The sequence below is a fragment of the Neopsephotus bourkii genome, unplaced genomic scaffold, assembly GCF_033783945.1.
Source record: "Neopsephotus bourkii isolate Nb327-2 ecotype Australia unplaced genomic scaffold, CSIRO-AGI_Nbou_v1 NB_333, whole genome shotgun sequence".
Classification (NCBI taxonomy): domain Eukaryota; kingdom Metazoa; phylum Chordata; class Aves; order Psittaciformes; family Psittacidae; genus Neopsephotus; species Neopsephotus bourkii.
In genome coordinates this window covers 832752-851806 of record NW_026900839.1, presented here as the reverse complement: position 1 = coordinate 851806, position 19055 = coordinate 832752, and the positions used below count along the sequence as shown (strand labels likewise).

The window sequence follows — 19055 nt, the reverse complement described above, 5'->3', positions numbered from 1 at the left end:
ATTCCCAAAGAGCACCCTACCATACTTCACCATCAGCCTCTTGCTCAACTACTACAATGTTGAATTTCCCTCAGCTCTAGACTTTCTTGTGCTGCACCTTCTCTAGCTATTTATAAGACTCGACACCTCTATGTGATTTTTTCATGCATAGCAGTTTTATGAAGGCAAAAACAGTGGAGCATCTCTAATCCAGCAGCTGTCCAGCATAAAAATCCAGTTGTATGATTTCTACCATCTGATTGCTCAGGAGCACGTTTTGGTAGGGAATGCTCCCTTCTCACTCATTTTGCTCCAGGATAAGTCAGAACTATTGCCAAAGACACAGCTATAGAGGGTATAACATGCAGTTTTGGGGAGGTTGGCACTGCAAGGAGCTATCTACCTATATGGTGACAGTTTAATTACAAGGGCTTTTTGTGACCAGTATTTTTTCTCTCAGCTGTGTGCAGCCCAGCAGCATTTCAACCTGATTCATGGCCCTGCAGCTCACATGAATCTGCACATTCAGCAAGGCAGAAAGAGCACCAAAAAACACCATAGGCATGTGGGCCATACCTCACTGTCACAAAGCAGCTTGGGTTTCACATGGTGTCTCCTTGCTAGGAGCAGTGCAGGGGGGCTGGTGGGGTGTTGTGTCCGCATGGCATGCTTAAGGGAAGGAATCGCTTCAACTGATTTCCTTTGCTTTTTATTAAGGCTTAAAGCTTGCCCTGGGGGGATGTTCTCAGGAAGGGAAGAAAAATGTGCCCAGAAGAAACAATCAGTCATAGGTTGGAAGGGTGAGGCCGTTCGTGAGCAAGCACAATTACTGACTTTGCAAGCAACAACATGGTTTTGCACAGTGCAGTGGAAAAGGGGGCCCTGCCAGACCCCTGGAGCCCCTAGATCCCAACTCCTGGGGAATTCCATTGGTTTGATGTTATGTACTTTAAATACTACAGAGCCAGGCCCCCATCAGTGTCAGTGAATGGAAGGAAGCAAAGCCAGGGGAATGGGGGGACATGCATGGATCTGGGTGCTGCAGTGTCCCAGCAAGGCAAAGCACTGGTCCCTGGTCATGGCTTCTGCCCTGGATTCAGCAGTAGTAGGCATTTTTCTCCTTAGTAGCTTCTGCAGTGCTGTGTTTTCGACTTTAGTCTGGGAACAGTGCTGATAACACCGATGGTTTTCATTCTTGCTCACAATCTCACTGCTGGGAATGGTGCTCTGCCTTCAACAGCAGCAGTCCCATCCAAGAGCGAAGGCTGAGGACATGGGAAGGTGAGAAGGAACAAGACCATGCCTGTCCCAAGTCAGCCTATGGCCTTGTTCAAATCTTGGGACCTGTCAATGGGATTCCTCTCATTGCAGCCTCCCTTCCACAATGCAATGTCTGACCATCCCTTGGTTAAGAAGTCCTGCAAGAAATCATGCTTATGGGAGGTGGTGCAGGGGGCAGCTACTGTGGGCAATCGGATAAATAAGCAGTAAGAGGATCCCTCTGCATCGCCACAGCAGGAAACCACTCATGTTCTTATTAAACACCATCACACGTGGTTACCGCTGGGTCCATAGAGTTGAGTATTACTTTCCAGGGATGAAGGCTTTGCCCACTGCACCCAGTTCATTCACTGGTGCATGGTTCATACTTCACCATTATGCAGCAGACTAATTATCAATGAATAGTCTGATGGGTTTTTTCAACACTGGGGCATGAGTCACTCCATTCTGGCAAGGGTTTTCATTCTGTGGCCTGGTGTTGAACTCTGTTCTGCTCCATTGGTTTTTGGTCACAACATGGTCTTTGAGCACGTCTTGGGGCACGCTTGCGCAGATTTGGGCAAAACACTTGTATAATAGTCTTGGTTTCTGTTGGCACACTGGTGTTTGAGGTGTCAGAACTGTTGGATGAGTGCTCCTGCTCTGCACCAGGAAGCTCACAGAATTGGGTTGAAGCGACCTTAAAGCTCATCCAGCTCCTGGCACAGGCAGGGACACCTTCCACTAGAGCAGCTTGCCCTGTGTCCAACCTAGCCTTGAACACTGCCAGGGATGGGGCAGCCACAGTTAACAGTTATTCACTTAAAAATCAGAGGAAACCTTTATTGTGTTATAAATTACCCTTTTCTAGTAGTAATAACCCTTCCTCTTGTCAGCATGCCCCCTTCTTGCTCTTTTTGGCCACTGTTCCTACACTCACCTCACACGGAAGCCTGGCTGCACCTGGGATTCCAGCAACACAGCTTCCAGTTTAACGACAGTAAACACGTTACAGTCCCCCCTCCCCTCACAACTGTATGTGGGGGGGGTGTTCACCCATTCAATGACCCCAGTGTCCCCCCTCACAGAGGACACGGCTCACTGTACGTGCAGGCAGCATCCAGCACCCTGTGGATGCCGCCGGTGACCGGGTTTGTCGCCGGTTCACGGCCCTGCAATAGACGAGGCCGAAGCCCCCCAGGGGCGTCCGCCATCTCCAGCGCAGCGCGCTTGCGCCGTAGGAGGGGGGAGGGGGAGGGATGGCCCCGCCCCCTCCGTATTGGGATTTTCCACGAGGCGAACGGCGGAACCGAGCGGGTCGCCGCGGCACGTAGCGCACGCACCCGAGCCCGCCTCTGGCGCGAGGAGGAGGTAGCCAATAGAAGAGCGCAGAAAGGCCGCGCTGGCCAATGGAATTGCGGCGAGGGGCTGAGCCGACCAATGGAGGGCTGGAGGGGGGGCGGGAGATGTGTGCGGGGTGGGTATAGCCTGGCGTCCGCGCAGCCGCTCGGTCCTAGTGTGAGGTGAGCCGCAGAGAGGTCGGTGCTGCTGTGGTGGGGCTGCTGGGCCGAAGGTGAGTGTGTGGGCCGGGGCAGGGCCTTGCGCCTCGTGGCTGTGCGGGCCTCAGCGGCCCAGTCCCTCCGCAGTTAACCGCGGGATGAGGGGTCCTGAGCGACCGCGGTTTCCCCTCGTCGGGCTCCGGAGCCGCTGCCGCCGCATTGAGATGAGGCCGCGCGGGCTTTGCCTGTGAACCCGGCCGGGCCTAGGCGGGCTGTGAGGGAGCTCGAGCAACTGCGTGTACTTCCAGCAACACCGCACTGCAGCCGCATCGCGTGGGGGAGGCCTACCCCGGCCTAAGCCCTGTCAGCGTGGGCAGAGGGGTTAAAACCTTCTCGGGTATATGGTGGGTCAGAGCTTCTCAAAAGCAGTGTTTAACTCTTATCTCTTAATCATTAACAGTTGCTTTTGGATTGTGTGTCGTGATTTGGACTTTCCCCTCTTTAGTTGCAGTGGATGTCCTTCAGCTTCACATCTCAAATATTTTAACGTTTGATGTCAGCACTCAGATGGATTCTCTATCCCTGGAAATGTTCAAAGCAGGTTGGATGGGGTTTGAAGCCACCTGGTCTAGTGGAAAAGTGTCCCTGCCCATGTGGCTGGAACTGGATGATATTTGAAAGGTCCTTTCCAGCCCAAAGCATTCTATGAAATCTGTGTGTCTTAGGCCTCCCAATGGCACTGATTAAGTGCTGGTTATCTCAGGGCAGCACTTGTAGAGAAGTAGCACATGGCCACTTAGTGTGCATCTCTGGATATTGCGGTGTGGAAAAAACCTCTTCACTGATTTGCCTCGTGCGCAGCTACCGGAGAGGTTCTTGGGTTTCTCTCTGGGTCCGTTAAATGCCTGCTGAGTCACAGGGCAGGGCTGTGACTTTTTCAGTCTGCCAGGAAGTAGTGAAGTTTGTCATCCAAACCCACAGATTGAGGCAGTGCAGGTTCAGGCCTCCATCTTCTTAAATAACGAAGTAGTTCAACGTGTCTGTGCCTTACTCCCTGCCAGGCATTACTTAAAATACACTGCATCGTGTTGCAGATCATGGAGGTGAATTAATACCATGTGGAATGAAAAGGAGTAGGGTTGGATGGTGGCCTGGTTGGTCCATAATTGTCCAAGTTGGAGTAGTCTGCATTTTTGTTAGAATACTGTATTCCCTGTAGAGAACACAAGTTCAGATACACAGAGTAAGTGGTTTTATCACAGAATCATTAGGGTTGGAAGGGACCTCTGGAGAATCATCTATTCCAACCCCTTTGCCAATGTTTGGACTTAATAGTGAGGCTTGTACTCAGAAGGACAGTGGTCTGTAGCTGGGCCTTCAGTGTGTGCTCCTGTGGAGGCCAGGAAAGCTAGTGTGTGTGTGTGGTTCCTCTATGAAGGGAGACACTGACCTTGCCAGCAGATTACAGTGCAAAACAAGGTTTAAGGCAGTGTGTACATTAAATATCACTCTGGTATTTGCATGTTTGGCTAACTCCATCACTTGGTACAAGGGTCTGGAGTGCTACTGATGAGCTTTCTTGCATTTTGTTAGCATTTCCACAGCTAGACCTGTGCTAACCCTTTCTAGATTTGACTGAATTGAGGCAGAATATGTAACACTCGGCTTCTGATGAGCTAAACAGCGTCAGATTTTTACCCAGGAATAGTTCGGGGGAAAGCTGTTTCTTGAACATGTGAGGGGGTTGGGAAGATGAGCCAAAGGAAGAGGAAAAAAAAAGGTGTGAAGAATTTCTGAAACACTGCAGTGCTGTGAAATGCCTCCTCCTAAGGAAAAGGGAGGGACTGCTGGAGAGGTCACTTGTCAAGGGTGCTTGAGTAATGTCGGACCTGGCAGACATTACCAGTGGAAGCTCTTACAGGGTGTATTCCTGAAGTGGCACCTTTGTGAAGGTCAACAGACAGTTCTTGAGTTACTTACTGTGAGCTGGCTGGCTGTTGAAAGAATCAGACACCTAACGTTTTGTTGCAAAGCCGTGGTTTTGAAAATGAAAGTAAGGCATAGCCGGTGCCAGCCTAGTCAGCTCCAAAACCCCTTTTCAGATAAATGGGGATTCTTCCTATTAGCCACTGCTCAGTGCATGTGCAGAGAGATAAGCGTTAGTGTGGACAGGACTGATAACTGGAGAGTTGCAGGGATTTATTTCTAGCTTGATATTTACTGATTCAAGTTTCATAGTGGCAGCACGAAGGCAAGCTTGAACTGAGTGGTGTTGCTGCTTACTTACATTAGTCATATCGTCTGTCAGTGTGTGGGCTTTGCTGTGGAGCAGGCAGCGAGTCTCTCAAAACGTGTCTTATACAACATGCTGCTTAGAGGCAGGACAATTGGAAAGGGCACTTTAAAGCCATGGTGACAAACCAAATGGTGACCCATGTTTTTAACATGTGGCGTGGGTTTTTTAGTGGAGGAAGGATAAGTGTATGAAGGTAACCCCTGCACGTACACACTCAGTACAAGCAGCACTGTTTCCAAGGTCCAGTTTTTCTAACTTAGCTCTAACTGCAGAGAGATTCATGACCATTTCTGTAAACAGGGTTACCACCCACAGTGGCTTGCCAAAGAGCCAGCTTCCAGATAGTTCTGCTTCTGAGTCTGAGCTTTCTTCTCTGCAGATGAGCTGGGTTTGGTGCCAGTTGGTGGCTTGCAGGCATGTGTATGACTTGGTTTTTAAAATGTAGCTGAGCTTACATAAGGATTCCTTACTGCCTTTTTTTCTTTAAGGAAAAGTGTATAGATATATGAGAAGGGGTTGAAAAAGTATTAAAAGGAAGAAAAATGGCCACAGAGGAAGAACTATTCCTGTAAATACCCCAGATAAGGTATAACTATTAATGCAAGTTCTTAATTAGAGCCCTGGCTGGCTGTTTCTATTTTGGGATAGGTTACATTTGGCTCTGAACAGCTGCTGTGAATACTAAGCACTGTTGCACTTTAGCCTTTTATCAGAAAGAATTATATCTGATAGCAGAGATTTCCTGTATTGGAATTGCTTGGCTGCTCTTACATGGTAAGGTGATGTTCCTTTAGGTATCTCTTGAAACAAGGCTTCTGGTTTTAGACTCTTCTTCCCACCTAGGTTAAAATTTCTGTCTTCTCAACAAATGACTCAACTCTTGCTAAGTAGTATTCAACTACAGTTAAAGTAGTGTAAAGTGACATTTTTGAACTGGTCTCATGACTGCAGGTGTTAATACAGGGTATAAATGATGTTAAGCTGATGCTAACAGCAGCCATTGCTACATGCTGAGGACAGTGCAAGGCTTGAAGTCTGTTTTGGGTGGGTGCGTGGGGGTTCTGTGTTGCTGGCACCCTTTGGCTGTATGGGAGAGCGACCAGGCAGCAGGTCTTGTGAGGGAGAGTTGGGTGGTACTGGCTGTACATGTGGCTGGTTCAAGCTGCTAGGGGCCACACAGAACCAGCCTCCCAGGAGCACCAGCAGCCAGGGTGTGTGAGCAGGGAGTGGAGTCTGTTGGGAGCAGCATCAGCAGGTTCCATGGCAGTTCTGGTGGGAAGGGTGTGCTGGTGATTTGGCTGCTGCCTGCTCTGCTTAGGCTGCAGCCTGTTGCCCCAGCTCAGCTGATGGCCGTGTCAGCCTCCCCAGAAGCTTGAGGTCTGCAGGGAATTTGAAGATAACATCTTTCAAAAGAATTACCATTTAGTGGGTTCTTTTTAAGAACTACATAGAGATAGCTGCCTGCTGAAAGAACAAGGTGTCTATCCACTGCAACTCTAAGGCTGTGGCTGAAACCCAAACAGAAGCCATACAGCTTACCTGTGATGATGTCTCCATCCAGACAGTCCTCCCAGGAACTGGAATAGTTGTCCAGACCTTGGGTTGAAGGTATTTGGATTTAGTTTGGCTATAAGGAAGAAATTTCTTTTACGATGAGGGTGGTGAGACACTGGAAGAGGTTTGCCCAGAGAAGTGGTGAATACCCCATCACTGGAAGTGTTGTCAGGTTGGATGATACTTTGAACATGTTGATCAAGTGAAAGATGTTCAACCCCCTCTGTGGCAGGGTGGTTGAACTAGATGGTCTTTGAAGGTTCCTTCCCCCCCAAACTATTAGTGATTAATGCTGAACTCTTCTTTTCAGGTGTTAAAGATGTCCATTCTCAAGATCCATGCCCGTGAAATCTTTGACTCCCGTGGGAATCCCACTGTTGAGGTAGACCTCTTTACCAAGAAAGGTGAGTCATTGCAGATGTTTGTTTCTTCTGTTTATCTGGCAGAACTGAAGAGGCAGTTAAAATCATTACAAGCTGTCCTGTTAAAACAGTGGAATTGTGCTTGCTTTTTCTTCCATACGTATAACTTGTTGCTGAGCTTGCAATGGAACTTGCAGGAAAAACCTGTACCTTGCTCTACTGGCATGAGTTTGCTGAGCTCCAGATATGGCCTGGACAACCAAGTGTTTCTTACTGTGCCACTTCTTACAGTGCAAGTGTTAATCCAAAAGTGCCTTTCTCCCCTTGTCCTGAGCAAAAACTGGGATAGCACTTGTAAACTTGGAATTAAAAGGCCTTTGTGTCTGTAAGCAGCTGCTAATGGCCTGGTCTTAGTTGTCAATGCTCCCTAAACTCTGACTGCACTTGAAATTTAATTCTTGATTTGTCTAGCAGTCACTGGACCACTGTGTACTGGAACACTCTTCTGCTGCAGAACTGAATCTTGTGTAATAGTTTCTTCTCTGTGTGACTGCTCAGGCATGACTAAACATCTTGTCTAATTGGGTTTTCACATCTAACATCTTATATTTTTAATTATTGCAGGACTTTCCCTTGGTTTGCTAGTTGTGCATCCCACATCCGATAGGATCTGACAAAGGCATTGTGCAAACACATACCAGTGTGGTTTGGTGGAATGAGCAAACACAATAGCTGTAATACACAAACTAAATAGCTGATCTTTCTGCCTCAAAAGATTAATGCAGTCATTTAATGAGATTGACCCTACTAAGCTCTTTGCTGTAGTGGGATAAGGGAGAGACTAGAGGCTGAAGCTGGCATCTTGAACCACAGGCAGAACAGACTCCAGTGGACTGATTTGCTCAAAGTTCAGCATCCTTGGCTGGGTGGCTGTACTGTTGTTGGAAGAGCTCAGAGGTCATATTAACAATGTAGGCCTCATAATTGTCCCTTTTATGCCACATCTTAGAAGAATTCAAGAGCTTGCCTGCCAGACTGAGCTCAAAGGAGGATTCAGTAATAAAACCATGTTTTTGGAAGGGAAATAGGTGACTTTCCGAACTTGCACACTTGAAATGCACAGTGGAGAATGAGTCAACTTGCTGTTGATCAGTGAGGGAGACACCGTTGAATTGGTGGTGCTATAAAGAACCACAGAGTTCTTGGGATGGATGTTAAGTGAGCAGAGATGACCTCCCCCATCTCCAGCGGTGGCAGTGTGGTAGGTTGGGATGGTGTTAGGGTGGAAAATATTTTGTGGGTTTGAACAAGCTAAGACAGTTCTTTCCCCTATTGCAAACAGGTATGTTCAGAGCTGCTGTCCCCAGTGGTGCCTCAACTGGAATCTATGAAGCTCTGGAGCTTCGTGACAATGACAAGACACGCTACCTGGGGAAAGGTAAACCTGAATTTTGGTACCCAGCTTGGCCTGTTACAATGGCTGTGTTACTGCATATGTTTATGCCAGATTGGAGCAGTGGTCACACAGGCTCCCTCACTGCTGTCCATGTTCTGTACAAGGCATGGCAATTAAGCAAAAGCTATGGAGATTAACAGTAAGATGCTAGCAGTGCCTACCACATGTAGGCTGTGTGGCTGGGGCCTAGGTAAAGTACAGGCTGCTGGGTTTCCCAAGGTACTATGTAGAGAGTGACTGCTTCCAGCATGCATAATGATGGAGATAAATGTACTTCCGCAGGTGGGTACATGGAGTTCAGGCATGCCAGCTGGGTGATAGTGTCTGTTATGGTATGCCCAAATGGACTTTGTTATGCCACTTCTGTTGCCCTGCCTGTTGGTGCATGTCACGAGTATAGAGTGTGTTAGCAGTGTGTTGTAAGAGCATCTGAACGAACTGCTCCAGAAGGCTTGGTGATGCTGCAGCTAGTCACAAGAATTCTTCACAGACCAAATTTTTGAAGAACTCTTAAATGTGTCTGTTCTGGCACCACAGACTCCTTAGAAGCAGGTTAAATCTTGAACCTGAGGCTTATGCCAACTTCTGACCACAGATAATGTGCAGCTTTACACTGATCATCATGGAAGATACTATTGTTTTAGATTGCACAATAGCTAAACCCACCTTATCTTGTTATCTGTTATTACAGGTAGCCAGGATACTTAAGTTTGTGTTAGTGGCATATCATTTTAGTTGTCTATGGGCTTACTGTATGTCATGAAAGGAAACTAAGCACAGCAGTCACCTGACTGGCTTGGGAGCAAGTATGGGAAAAAAGAATACCTACATAAAAGATGGCATTACCTAATAAACATCCTAATAGTAATTCTTATGATTATTCTGAGAGCTTAGACAGTCAGGACTCCTTTTTAGCTTGCTGCTGTAAAAGCATTGGTGTTACCTTCTAAGTATATAGGTTAACTCTTAGCTGGGCAAGAGATTCAGTTGTCTTCAAACTTTGTTGCCAGTCAGGTGAAAGGAAGCTGCAATGTTTTGTGCCCATTTTGGAAGGCTGGTTAGAGTAAGTAACTACTGAATTGAACTTGGAGAGCATTGTCTGAGAAGATTCAGAGTTGTTATTACTTAAACACAGAATAAACTTCTAGATGACTGAATACCCCAAAGAGCCGAAGAGCTTATGCTGTTTACCTCAGGCACTTTTCTTTGAGAAGAGTAAATGCGTACTTACCTCAGTGTGTTACATGTGTGAGCACTTAGACCTGTTAAATCTGATCCTACAGACAGTTCTTGATGGCACTTAACTAGACAGCAGCCTGAGCTTCCACAGCAGGCTATCACAGCTGGGAGCTTTTGTCAGCTGGGGAATAACATGAGTTACAAAAAAAGAAAATCACCAAATGAGATGAGTTGCAGATAGCTGGTAGGGCTTTTGTAACAGAAATCTCCAGCCTTAGACCACTTAAAAGGCAGTTAATGTGGTTCAGGGTGCACTTAATGAGCATTCACAGGTTCTGAAGCTGAGGTCTTGAGGGGTCTTCAGTGTCCAGGGGTGCTAGTACTCCTTAGGCTGATATTGGTAGCTGGCTAATGATGGCCTCTGCTTATGGAGAAGAAGCAAGTTCATGCTGGAACTGCTGGTTTGCACAATGGTAGGTCCACATGATTAAAAGGATGGTGCTGTGTTCATGCTTTATTCTCAGCCTGAAGCTAGGGCACATGATTTTTATGCCTCCATACAGGTACAGTAACAGTGTCCTTCAGCATGGTATCAAGTGTAAAATGTGCTAAACTGATGCTTTAGCAGTGTTACAGAATAGCAGATAGTGAAATGCCTGAGCTGCTGCATGCTTAAGTAATGAGGAAAAACTTTTTCTTTCCCCTTACTCATCCATTCCATGCATGGGTAGGAGCAGCCTGTCCTAAAACCTTTTCAAATGCTGTCATTTAGCCACTTGAGGTTTGAGTCCGCAATAGGATGGAAACACCAAATACAGCCTTGCTGACTGATGCAGTTTCCTCTACCCTTCAATTCTTCTTGTTTCTAGTCTGCTGTTCAATATCAGACACATGGTGACTTAAAGGTCTGTTACCTATTTGTGTCCTTTTCTTTCTTCCATGACTGCCTTTGTTCTTGGCTGTGGGTCTTCATCTCTTCCTTGATTGTCTTTGTCCATTTCGCTTCTGTCAGGTGTATCCAGAGCTGTTAAATATGTTAACGAGTTCCTGGGGACAGCATTATGTACACAGGTAATGGATGTGCTCTCAGTGCAACCTTGTCACTTGGATGAATTTTTCCAGGGCATGGTCTTGCAAACTAACTTTGCAGCAGGCATTCCTAGGTGATGCTTACTTCATGCAACTTCTGATTCAATCAAGATGACCTCTGGAAGTGTTCACATTTGGCTGTAAGCTGAGGTTGGATTGGGGTTTGAAGAGCATGAGATGATATCCTTGATGTTTTTTGTAACTGAGATCCCTTACTAATGCCTACATATAACCAGTGTGGTTGACCAGTGTCCCAATTTGCTTGTTCCTTACAGGTGTCTCAAAAGCTGTTGAGCACGTCAATAAAACAATTGCACCTGCACTGGTTAGCAAGGTAGGAGCAATGTGTTGTCTGCTAACATCTGCTAATGCCAGTCCAGCGTGTCCTAACTGATGGGTTGTCTCTTGAGACAGTTGCAGGAGCTGTCTTGCTTAGGGACGGTGTTAGCTGTGTATTAGGGTGCATGTGAACAAAGTGACCTTTTGGCAGCAGTTGCTTTACTTGATGACTGCATATCTAACAATGAGAACAGACTCTAGCAGCCTAGTGTTGTAGTGTGCAGAAATACTTGAGCATCTGTGAACTTTACTGGTGTGCAGTTAAGGTATTTTATGCTTAAAAGGGTGGCTGAATGATGGGGAGGGACTGAGTTTTATCCAAGCTGGCTAACGTGGAAGGGAATTTGAGGGGATCTTAGTAAAGCCTGCTTGAGTGACATTTCTGTGCACTTCATGGGCACTGAGCCCTAACTAGAAAAGGGAGTGCAAAACTAAGTGGTAAGGCATGAAGTGATTGTATGTTCTTAGTGACAACTCCAACCATTAAGTAGTAAGCTACAAATGGATGTATGTTTTGAGCAAGCAGATCATCTCTGAGCTTGCATGAAAGGGGCAGGAGGCATAAACTGGAGCTTTCTCCTACCCTGTGCCAGGCAGATAGCAATGTAAATGTCAGGAAGTCAAAGGGACATGATAGCCTTATAGCTCTGAATGTGAAGAACAAAACAAGCTTCTCATGTGTCAGCCTTAGTCTGCTGGAAGTGACCAGAAGATGCTGCTGTTTAATGATGAAAATCAGTCTTTTCAGCTGTTGCTAGTTGCCCTTAAGCAAATTCTGGTGCCTGCCAGAGAAATAAAAAAGCAGTGGGTATGTGAGAGTTTGTGAAGCTATGTTTGCTGTCAAGCAGTGCTTTGTTTGCTTTTCTCTGCAGAATGTCAATGTTGTGGAGCAAGAAAAGATTGACAAACTGATGCTGGAAATGGATGGATCAGAGAACAAATGTAAGTGGGCTTTGTGCTGCAGTGAGGTGTGAAAAAATAAGATGCTATATAGATTTCTGGCTTGTCAGAAACAATTGATACGGCATATGCTGTGCACTTGCATAACCAGGACCATGGTGCTGGTGTTTCTGAGTCTCTTTATGAGGACAATGTTTTTGTAAACTATTTCTTCCTGTTTCAGCCAAATTTGGTGCCAATGCCATCTTGGGTGTATCTCTGGCTGTATGCAAAGCTGGTGCTGCTGAGAAGGGTGTCCCCTTGTATCGTCACATTGCTGACCTGGCTGGAAATGCAGAAGTCATTCTTCCAGTTCCTGTAAGTCTCTTGCTAGGGCTCCCTAGAGGCTTGATCTGAGCAGGTGCTGTGTGGTGTCTTGGATCAGGTTCTCTAGAGAATGAAGTGTCTTAAATGCTGCTACCAGTTTACCCTGAACCATTCTAACTTGCCTTTTCTTTTTGGTTACTCCAAGGCTTTCAATGTGATCAATGGTGGCTCCCATGCTGGTAACAAGCTGGCTATGCAGGAGTTCATGATCCTCCCTGTGGGTGCTGACACTTTCAAGGAGGCAATGCGCATTGGTGCAGAGGTCTATCACAACCTGAAGAACGTAATCAAGGAGAAGTATGGCAAGGATGCAACCAACGTGGGTGATGAGGGTGGTTTTGCCCCCAACATCCTGGAAAACAAAGAAGGTAAGAATGAGCTAAGTGTGGGAGGAGGTGTAACTGATAGCCAGAGAATGAGGACCCTACCTACCCACTATAAATGGAGAGCAGGGTCAGTAGGTTGTAGGAGTTACTGCTGTTAACTGGTTTTGTTTTGCACTGGTGTGATCCAGTGTGGTACCACAAAGCTATTCCCTTGGACTTCCGTTAATGCAGCTTGATGGGATCACTTTGACTTGAATGTCTTATTACTGTTTCATTCCTATAGCAGCTTAAGGGAATCTTGCCTCTTTCCAGTTGAAAAGTGGTATGGGAGTATCTGATGCATTGCAGACTTCTCAGGAGGCAGGGTTTATGTTTAGTGGAGTTTTTTCCTCCTAACAAAGGAGGAGAACAGTTTGAACTGTGCCTGGTAACACGTGGGAGTGTATGAAGACTTGCCTGGGAAGCAGAGGCCTTTGCTGCTTCCACAGCCAAACAGTTTTGTTCAGAAACCCAGGAGAGGAGCGAGGCAGTTTCCCTTGTGGAAAGGGAGATAACCTGTTCCTGCAAAAAACTGTACTAGAAGAGCTGATTTTCTGCCTCTCCTGGAGAAATGGAGCTGCTAATAAGCCAGTAGAATACTAGAACTCTCTTGTTACTTTAAAGCTGCTAGTTGTATTATTGTTGAATGTAGCTTCTGAGCTGCATTGCCTTTTCTAACATGGCAGATAGTGAGCCAGCACCAAAAATCAGGGCATTTCTGAATCCCAGTCACATGCAGCTCTTGCTAGGTCTGTACCCTGGCAGACATCAATGAAGATGACCTTGAAATGGCCATTACACTCCAAAGAAATTGTGCTGCTGACAGCAGCTGCTTTTGCAGTTTGTACATTAACATCTTGTTAAAAACACACCCCGCAACACAGGAAAATCAAGCACACTTGATCTGAGCTTTCTATTGTAAATAGCCTGTCTGATCCTGATCCAGCTGCTTGGCTTAAGAGTCAGGGGTGATTGGGAGAGTCTTACTTGTTGTGACCAGGCTGAGTTTCCTTGATTGGACTCTGCCAAACAGGGTAGCATAGTGGGTTGTGTCCAGAGATCCTCTTGTACATATAGTTGTGCAAGTGAATCACATGTAGAGACAAAGAGAGGGTGCCCTGTGTGGAGGCAGGCTATGTATTCTGGTGTTAGACAAGGCTTGAATGCTTACCACTTTCATGGTCCACACCCAATCTGGAGCTAAAAGGTAATAAAGTGCAATCACTGCTTACTACCCATGTGCACAAAGCTTGGAGCACGTAGTATCATCTAGTATTAAGCTTTCTGGGCTGAAATGTAGTCCTGCCTGAAGATATTCTGAATCCTGTAATGGTCTCTCAAGGGTATTAGAAGTTAAAAAGAGTATTAAAGTAATATCTTGTTCCAGTCAGTTCAGAAGTGGGAGGGTTTTTAAGAGCTTTTTCTGTGTGGCCTTTGGGCTTTCTGTAGGGGTAATGGCTGTTCTTTGCCAAGTGGAAGTACGTTTCTGATCAATGAGTAGCTTTTGAGGCAAGATGCTTGGGGGGGAGCTCAAACTTCTTGTTGTGTTTCAGCTCTGGAGTTGCTGAAGACTGCTATTGGTAAGGCTGGCTACACTGATAAGGTTGTCATTGGCATGGACGTGGCTGCTTCAGAGTTCTACCGCGATGGAAAGTATGACCTGGACTTCAAATCCCCTGATGACCCCAGCAGATACATTTCTCCCGACCAGCTGGCTGACCTGTACAAGGGCTTTGTCAAGAACTACCCTGGTAAGTTGTTTGTCAATAAGAAGTGTGGAAGTAGTGGCAAATAGGGATTGATTGCTGAAGGTAAAAGTTAGGATGCAGCCTCTTTTGTAAGAGGGATCAAGAGCAGAATGTTTTAGGGGTCTGAGGACTAATCGCTGAGGAAGGTAGTACTTGGCTGCAGCACTCTGGAAGCACTGCTTTCAAACAAAACCTTTCAGGGGAGTATTGTCTTAAAGCTCCTTGTATCTCTTTACAGTGGTGTCCATTGAAGACCCGTTTGACCAGGATGACTGGGGAGCCTGGAAGAAATTCACTGGCAGTGTTGGCATCCAGGTGGTTGGTGATGATCTGACCGTGACCAATCCAAAGCGTATTGCCAAGGCTGTGGATGAGAAAGCCTGCAACTGCCTCCTCCTTAAGGTCAACCAGATCGGCTCCGTGACAGAGTCGCTGCAAGCGTAAGTTCACCCATCTTTGCCATGCCAGGGAGGGGGGCTGTCTGATTGACTGAGATGAACATACAGACCAGATCTAGTGGGCTAGAAATGTGCTGAGTGGGCATCCATAAAGGCAGAACAGTTATTAAGCATTAGAAGATACTGGCAAGTAAACTTGTACCTTCACAGTGCTGAACTCATATAGGCACATAAAAAACTTTACTGGGTCTAAGCCTGTGTAAAAGCAGGCCTTTGTCACTGTGTTCTCGCATGATCCTAACCCTGACATGTACCAAAGGGCAGTTCTATCATGGCCAGGCAGGGAGTGCAGCTACCACAAAGGCTGCAAGCAAACAGGCATGGTATGAGGCTTTGTGTCTTATCTCTTCTAGCTGTAAGCTTGCCCAGACCAATGGCTGGGGTGTGATGGTGAGTCACCGTTCTGGAGAAACAGAAGATACCTTCATTGCTGACCTGGTAGTTGGGCTCTGCACTGGTCAGGTTGGTATCTGTACCTGTGTATTTTGCCTTTCCGCTTGGTAAGATAATATGATGCTTGATAAGATAATATGGTGATGGAGCCATGCTCTCAGAGTATGCTTCCATTCAAAGCTGAAAGTGGAAGTGGGGAGAAATCAAAGACAGGCAAAATTTAAGATTAAAAAGTGGATGTGTTCTAGAAAGCAAAGAACCTTATGCTAATGCTCTGCTAACATGGAGAGAACTGGGGATGGTTTAGTAAAGCAAGAAAAGCAGAATGCCTTCATGATGGCTTGCCTGCTGCAAATGGAACAGGGCACTGAGTCTGTTCCAGTAAACTGAGAATACAAAGCAACTCCTGAAGTCTGTGTATTCTGTAGACTTATAGCCCTGGCCTGCTTTTCTCCCCCAGTACTGCAGGCTGTTTGAGGTCTCTGCTTGCTTGTGTTGTAGATTTGCTGTTCCTGTATCCATGAAGTTGATTTTTTGTCTGGTGGGAGTGTGACGAGGGAACATGTTATCTTGTGTAAACTCACCTTTAGCCACCCATCTGAAAAATCTTGGTCAACTCCAGTGGATGTACTGGGATTTCCTGAAACAAGCTGTTAGCAAATGAACAATCTTTATTGCTCCCAAGCCCTATCCTGTTTGAGTATACAGATACTTAAAGCTTGATGCTTGAAATAAAGCCTATGGTTATGCTCTTTAAACAGTAATTGTGGCCTTATTCTAACTTCCTGATTTCCCTTTCAGATCAAAACTGGTGCCCCTTGCCGATCTGAGCGTCTAGCCAAGTACAACCAGCTGCTGAGGTGAGATTTGGGGAGGGGGGAAAGGGTAGGGGGTGAAGCCTGACAAAGTTCATGTTCCACTAATGCATTCAGGGCACAGCTTAGTCATCTGCATCTTGGAGAAGCACTCTGCAGCTTAAGGACATAAGCTGGTGGAGGTGCTTTTTTGTGGCAGGTGCTGTGCTTGCAGAACTGAGGCTATATTATGTTGGGTGGGTAATGTCCATAACAGACATGCTACAGAGAACATGATACAAAGCATCCTGTGATAATAGGTAGATGTCCTTTCTGCATGATGAGGATCCCTTGAGTGAGCATGTAAAATGTTTGGGTGAAGCTATGTAAGCTGGGAGATCCTGAGCAGTGCAATTAAATGTTTGTGTAACTGAAGTGCCTTAGTGGGAGCTGGCCTGTGGCTCTGGGAATATCTGCTGTGTTTAGGTAGTCCAGGTGATACGGTGTAAGGCCAGCAGCTGTGCTAATGGGGGAGTTCTGCACTGTCTGCTAACACCCAGCACTCTCTTCCCTTTCCATCAGAATTGAAGAGGAGCTTGGCAGCAAGGCCCGCTTTGCTGGAAGGAACTTCAGGAACCCTCGTGTCAACTAAGTGTGGATCAGTGGACCCCCGTTCTGGTTTAGAGCACTAGTTATGTACTTAGATCACAATTACCTGTGCTAGAGAAAGATAAGGGCAGCTGGAAGGAAAAAGACCAGTTTGCAGGTCCTCTTACCCCATAGACATTTCCTTCACCTAGTGTTTCCACCAACCCTGATCTGTTACTTGTAAGGCTCTACTGCTTTTGTAGAACAGTCCCTGGGGGTTCTGTGTATCAAATACCCACTGGGATCATGACCCTGTGACTGGGCATGAACACGTCAATTCCTTTCTCTGCCTGTCTGATCTTCAGTGTTTGGAGCTGTGTGACTTGCAGTGCAGCAAGAGGTACCTGCAAACACAAACAGTAGTGTTTTTACATGTGATAAATAAAAGCATCAAACAACCCAACAAAGTGTGGCTTTGAGTGACTTTGGAGGAGGCTGAGGTGCAGGGGTACCTGTCTCTGTGTGGTGGCATCCTGGTCTGAAGCCTGCTCTGCAGGGAACAGGAATTCTGTGCCTGTGGGGTGGACTTGAGTTGCTTTGTGACAAATAGGGAATTAGCTGAATCTATGTCCCTGCTCTCAGGAGGGGACCCTCAGGGGTAGGAAGGGAGGCTAAGAATAGGTTTCTATTCAGAGTTCAGTTGTGATCCTGCAGGGGAAGGGAGAAAGCTCAATGGTCTGCCTTCATTTATCAAAGATATGGGGTACCCTGACAACAAGCATTGTGATTAACCTTTATCATGGCCTGCTGCAGATACATGCTTGTCAGTCTTGTCACAGTGATGGCCCTGGCTTTTAGCAAGAGGTTGGCACTATGTTAGCTGTGGGGAAAGTGGGTCTGCAACCTCCCATCTTGATCTGCTGTGAGAAGATGCAGCTCACCAGGCTGTGGGCACAGTGCTGCTCCTGAACCCTCATCCTTTTTACTGCACTCTAATAGGAGGTGTAATTGGAAGTCGATCTGATGGCTGCTCTTTAATTTCTACCCATTTAGTATGTAGGTACCATATTTCACATGGGGGAAGAAAAGACTTGAGGGGGTTCCCAGCTGCGTGAGAGCAGATGGCCATCACCACAAGGCTTGGGAGCAAATACTTGTGTTTCCCAAACCCTTTGTGTTGCTCAGTTGGAGCTGTGCTAGGCAGGGGCAGGACAGTGGTGACAGAGATGGCAAAGCACATGTTTGCTCTTTGAGATGAGCAAGAATTCCTTCTCCTGAGGCTTGGTACGATTGGTTGGTGATGCTGGCACTGTTGTGGCTCTGTTGCTCTGTGTAGTTGCTGCTGGAGCGGAGTTGTAGTGTTGGTCCCTTACCAAGCAGGAAAAAGCCAATCATTGCATCCCTGAGGGAGGGGTTGTTTAAGCCTGTTCTTGTTGTTTATCGGGTTTGGTCTGTGGGTGTGTGCTTCATAAGGGCACATTGGCAAGGAAAAGATGATTTTCTGATCCGCTTCACTAACTGTTCTAACAGTCTGAATTCCAGGAAAAGGGATTACCTGCGTCTGGAAATGACTGATCCGTGGGGAGCACCACAGTGCCTCGCTGTGGGCCTTGTGTGTGCTGCAGCGTGGCGCTGGAAGTCGGTTTTGTGTCTCACGGGTTTAAATCACCAAGATGGAAACAGCACGTTTAAAGCTGCTGATGCTGCACCGTGTGTGTTATCATTTACCTCAAAACCTGGATCTTGACGAATATCTTCAGTTCGAGGTTGGGAATAAAACCCCCATAGATTTGATTTCATAAAGCTGCTGTTAGGAAGTACAGAGCTGTAAAATGCCAAGGGCTGAGGATGGTGTGTTACAACCAACTGGTGTAACAGTGCTGTGCCATTGAAAGACAAGGCTGTGAGACTGCTCTGTGAGGAGTGAAGAGGCTTGTGAGCTGCTGGGGGATGTTAGCACTGCCTTGTACTAGTATAAGTAATAGCCGTGAAAGGGTTTATTTAGTACAGAGGACTGCTGATGGGGAAAACCTGGCTTCTATAGTGCATATGGATCAATATTCTCTGACTAGAAAGACTCATCTGTAATCTGTGTTTCAAAGTACCTCACTGGAGAAGCTGCAGCACTGAGAATGCTAAACAACAGGGGAGAGAAGGAGTTGTGACTATCACTGAGACCCTGGGCTGCCCTGTTTCCTGATGCAAGTAGCCCCTAGCAAAAAGCTGTGGCTTGTCGCTTGAGGTAGCATGGCCTGCAGTCCTATTGACCTGCTCACACTGAAGGTAGGAAGAGCACTGCCCTCCAGTCACAGCAGCTGTGGGTGTTTGGATCCAGGTCTGTTTTGCAGCATCAAAATGAGCAGGGACTGACCCAGTGGGAGCACAGGGATCAGACCCTGGCTGTAGCGTGTCCCACTCAGCAGATGGAGC

General features: G+C 46.7%; 1 protein-coding gene across 1 annotated transcript; it reads left to right on the top strand.

Moving 5' to 3' along the window:
* Positions 1 to 2685: 2685 nt before the first annotated feature.
* ENO1 (enolase 1) lies at positions 2686 to 17092 on the top strand. The gene is made up of 12 exons (XM_061347887.1): positions 2686 to 2812; positions 6899 to 6992; positions 8293 to 8388; positions 10950 to 11008; positions 11886 to 11955; positions 12137 to 12270; positions 12425 to 12647; positions 14198 to 14395; positions 14631 to 14832; positions 15204 to 15312; positions 16045 to 16103; positions 16620 to 17092. The coding sequence occupies exons 2-12, from the start codon at positions 6908 to 6910 to the stop codon at positions 16687 to 16689; spliced, it is 1305 nt and encodes a 434-aa protein (XP_061203871.1). The 5' UTR covers positions 2686 to 2812; positions 6899 to 6907; the 3' UTR covers positions 16690 to 17092.
* Positions 17093 to 19055: the final 1963 nt, after the last annotated feature.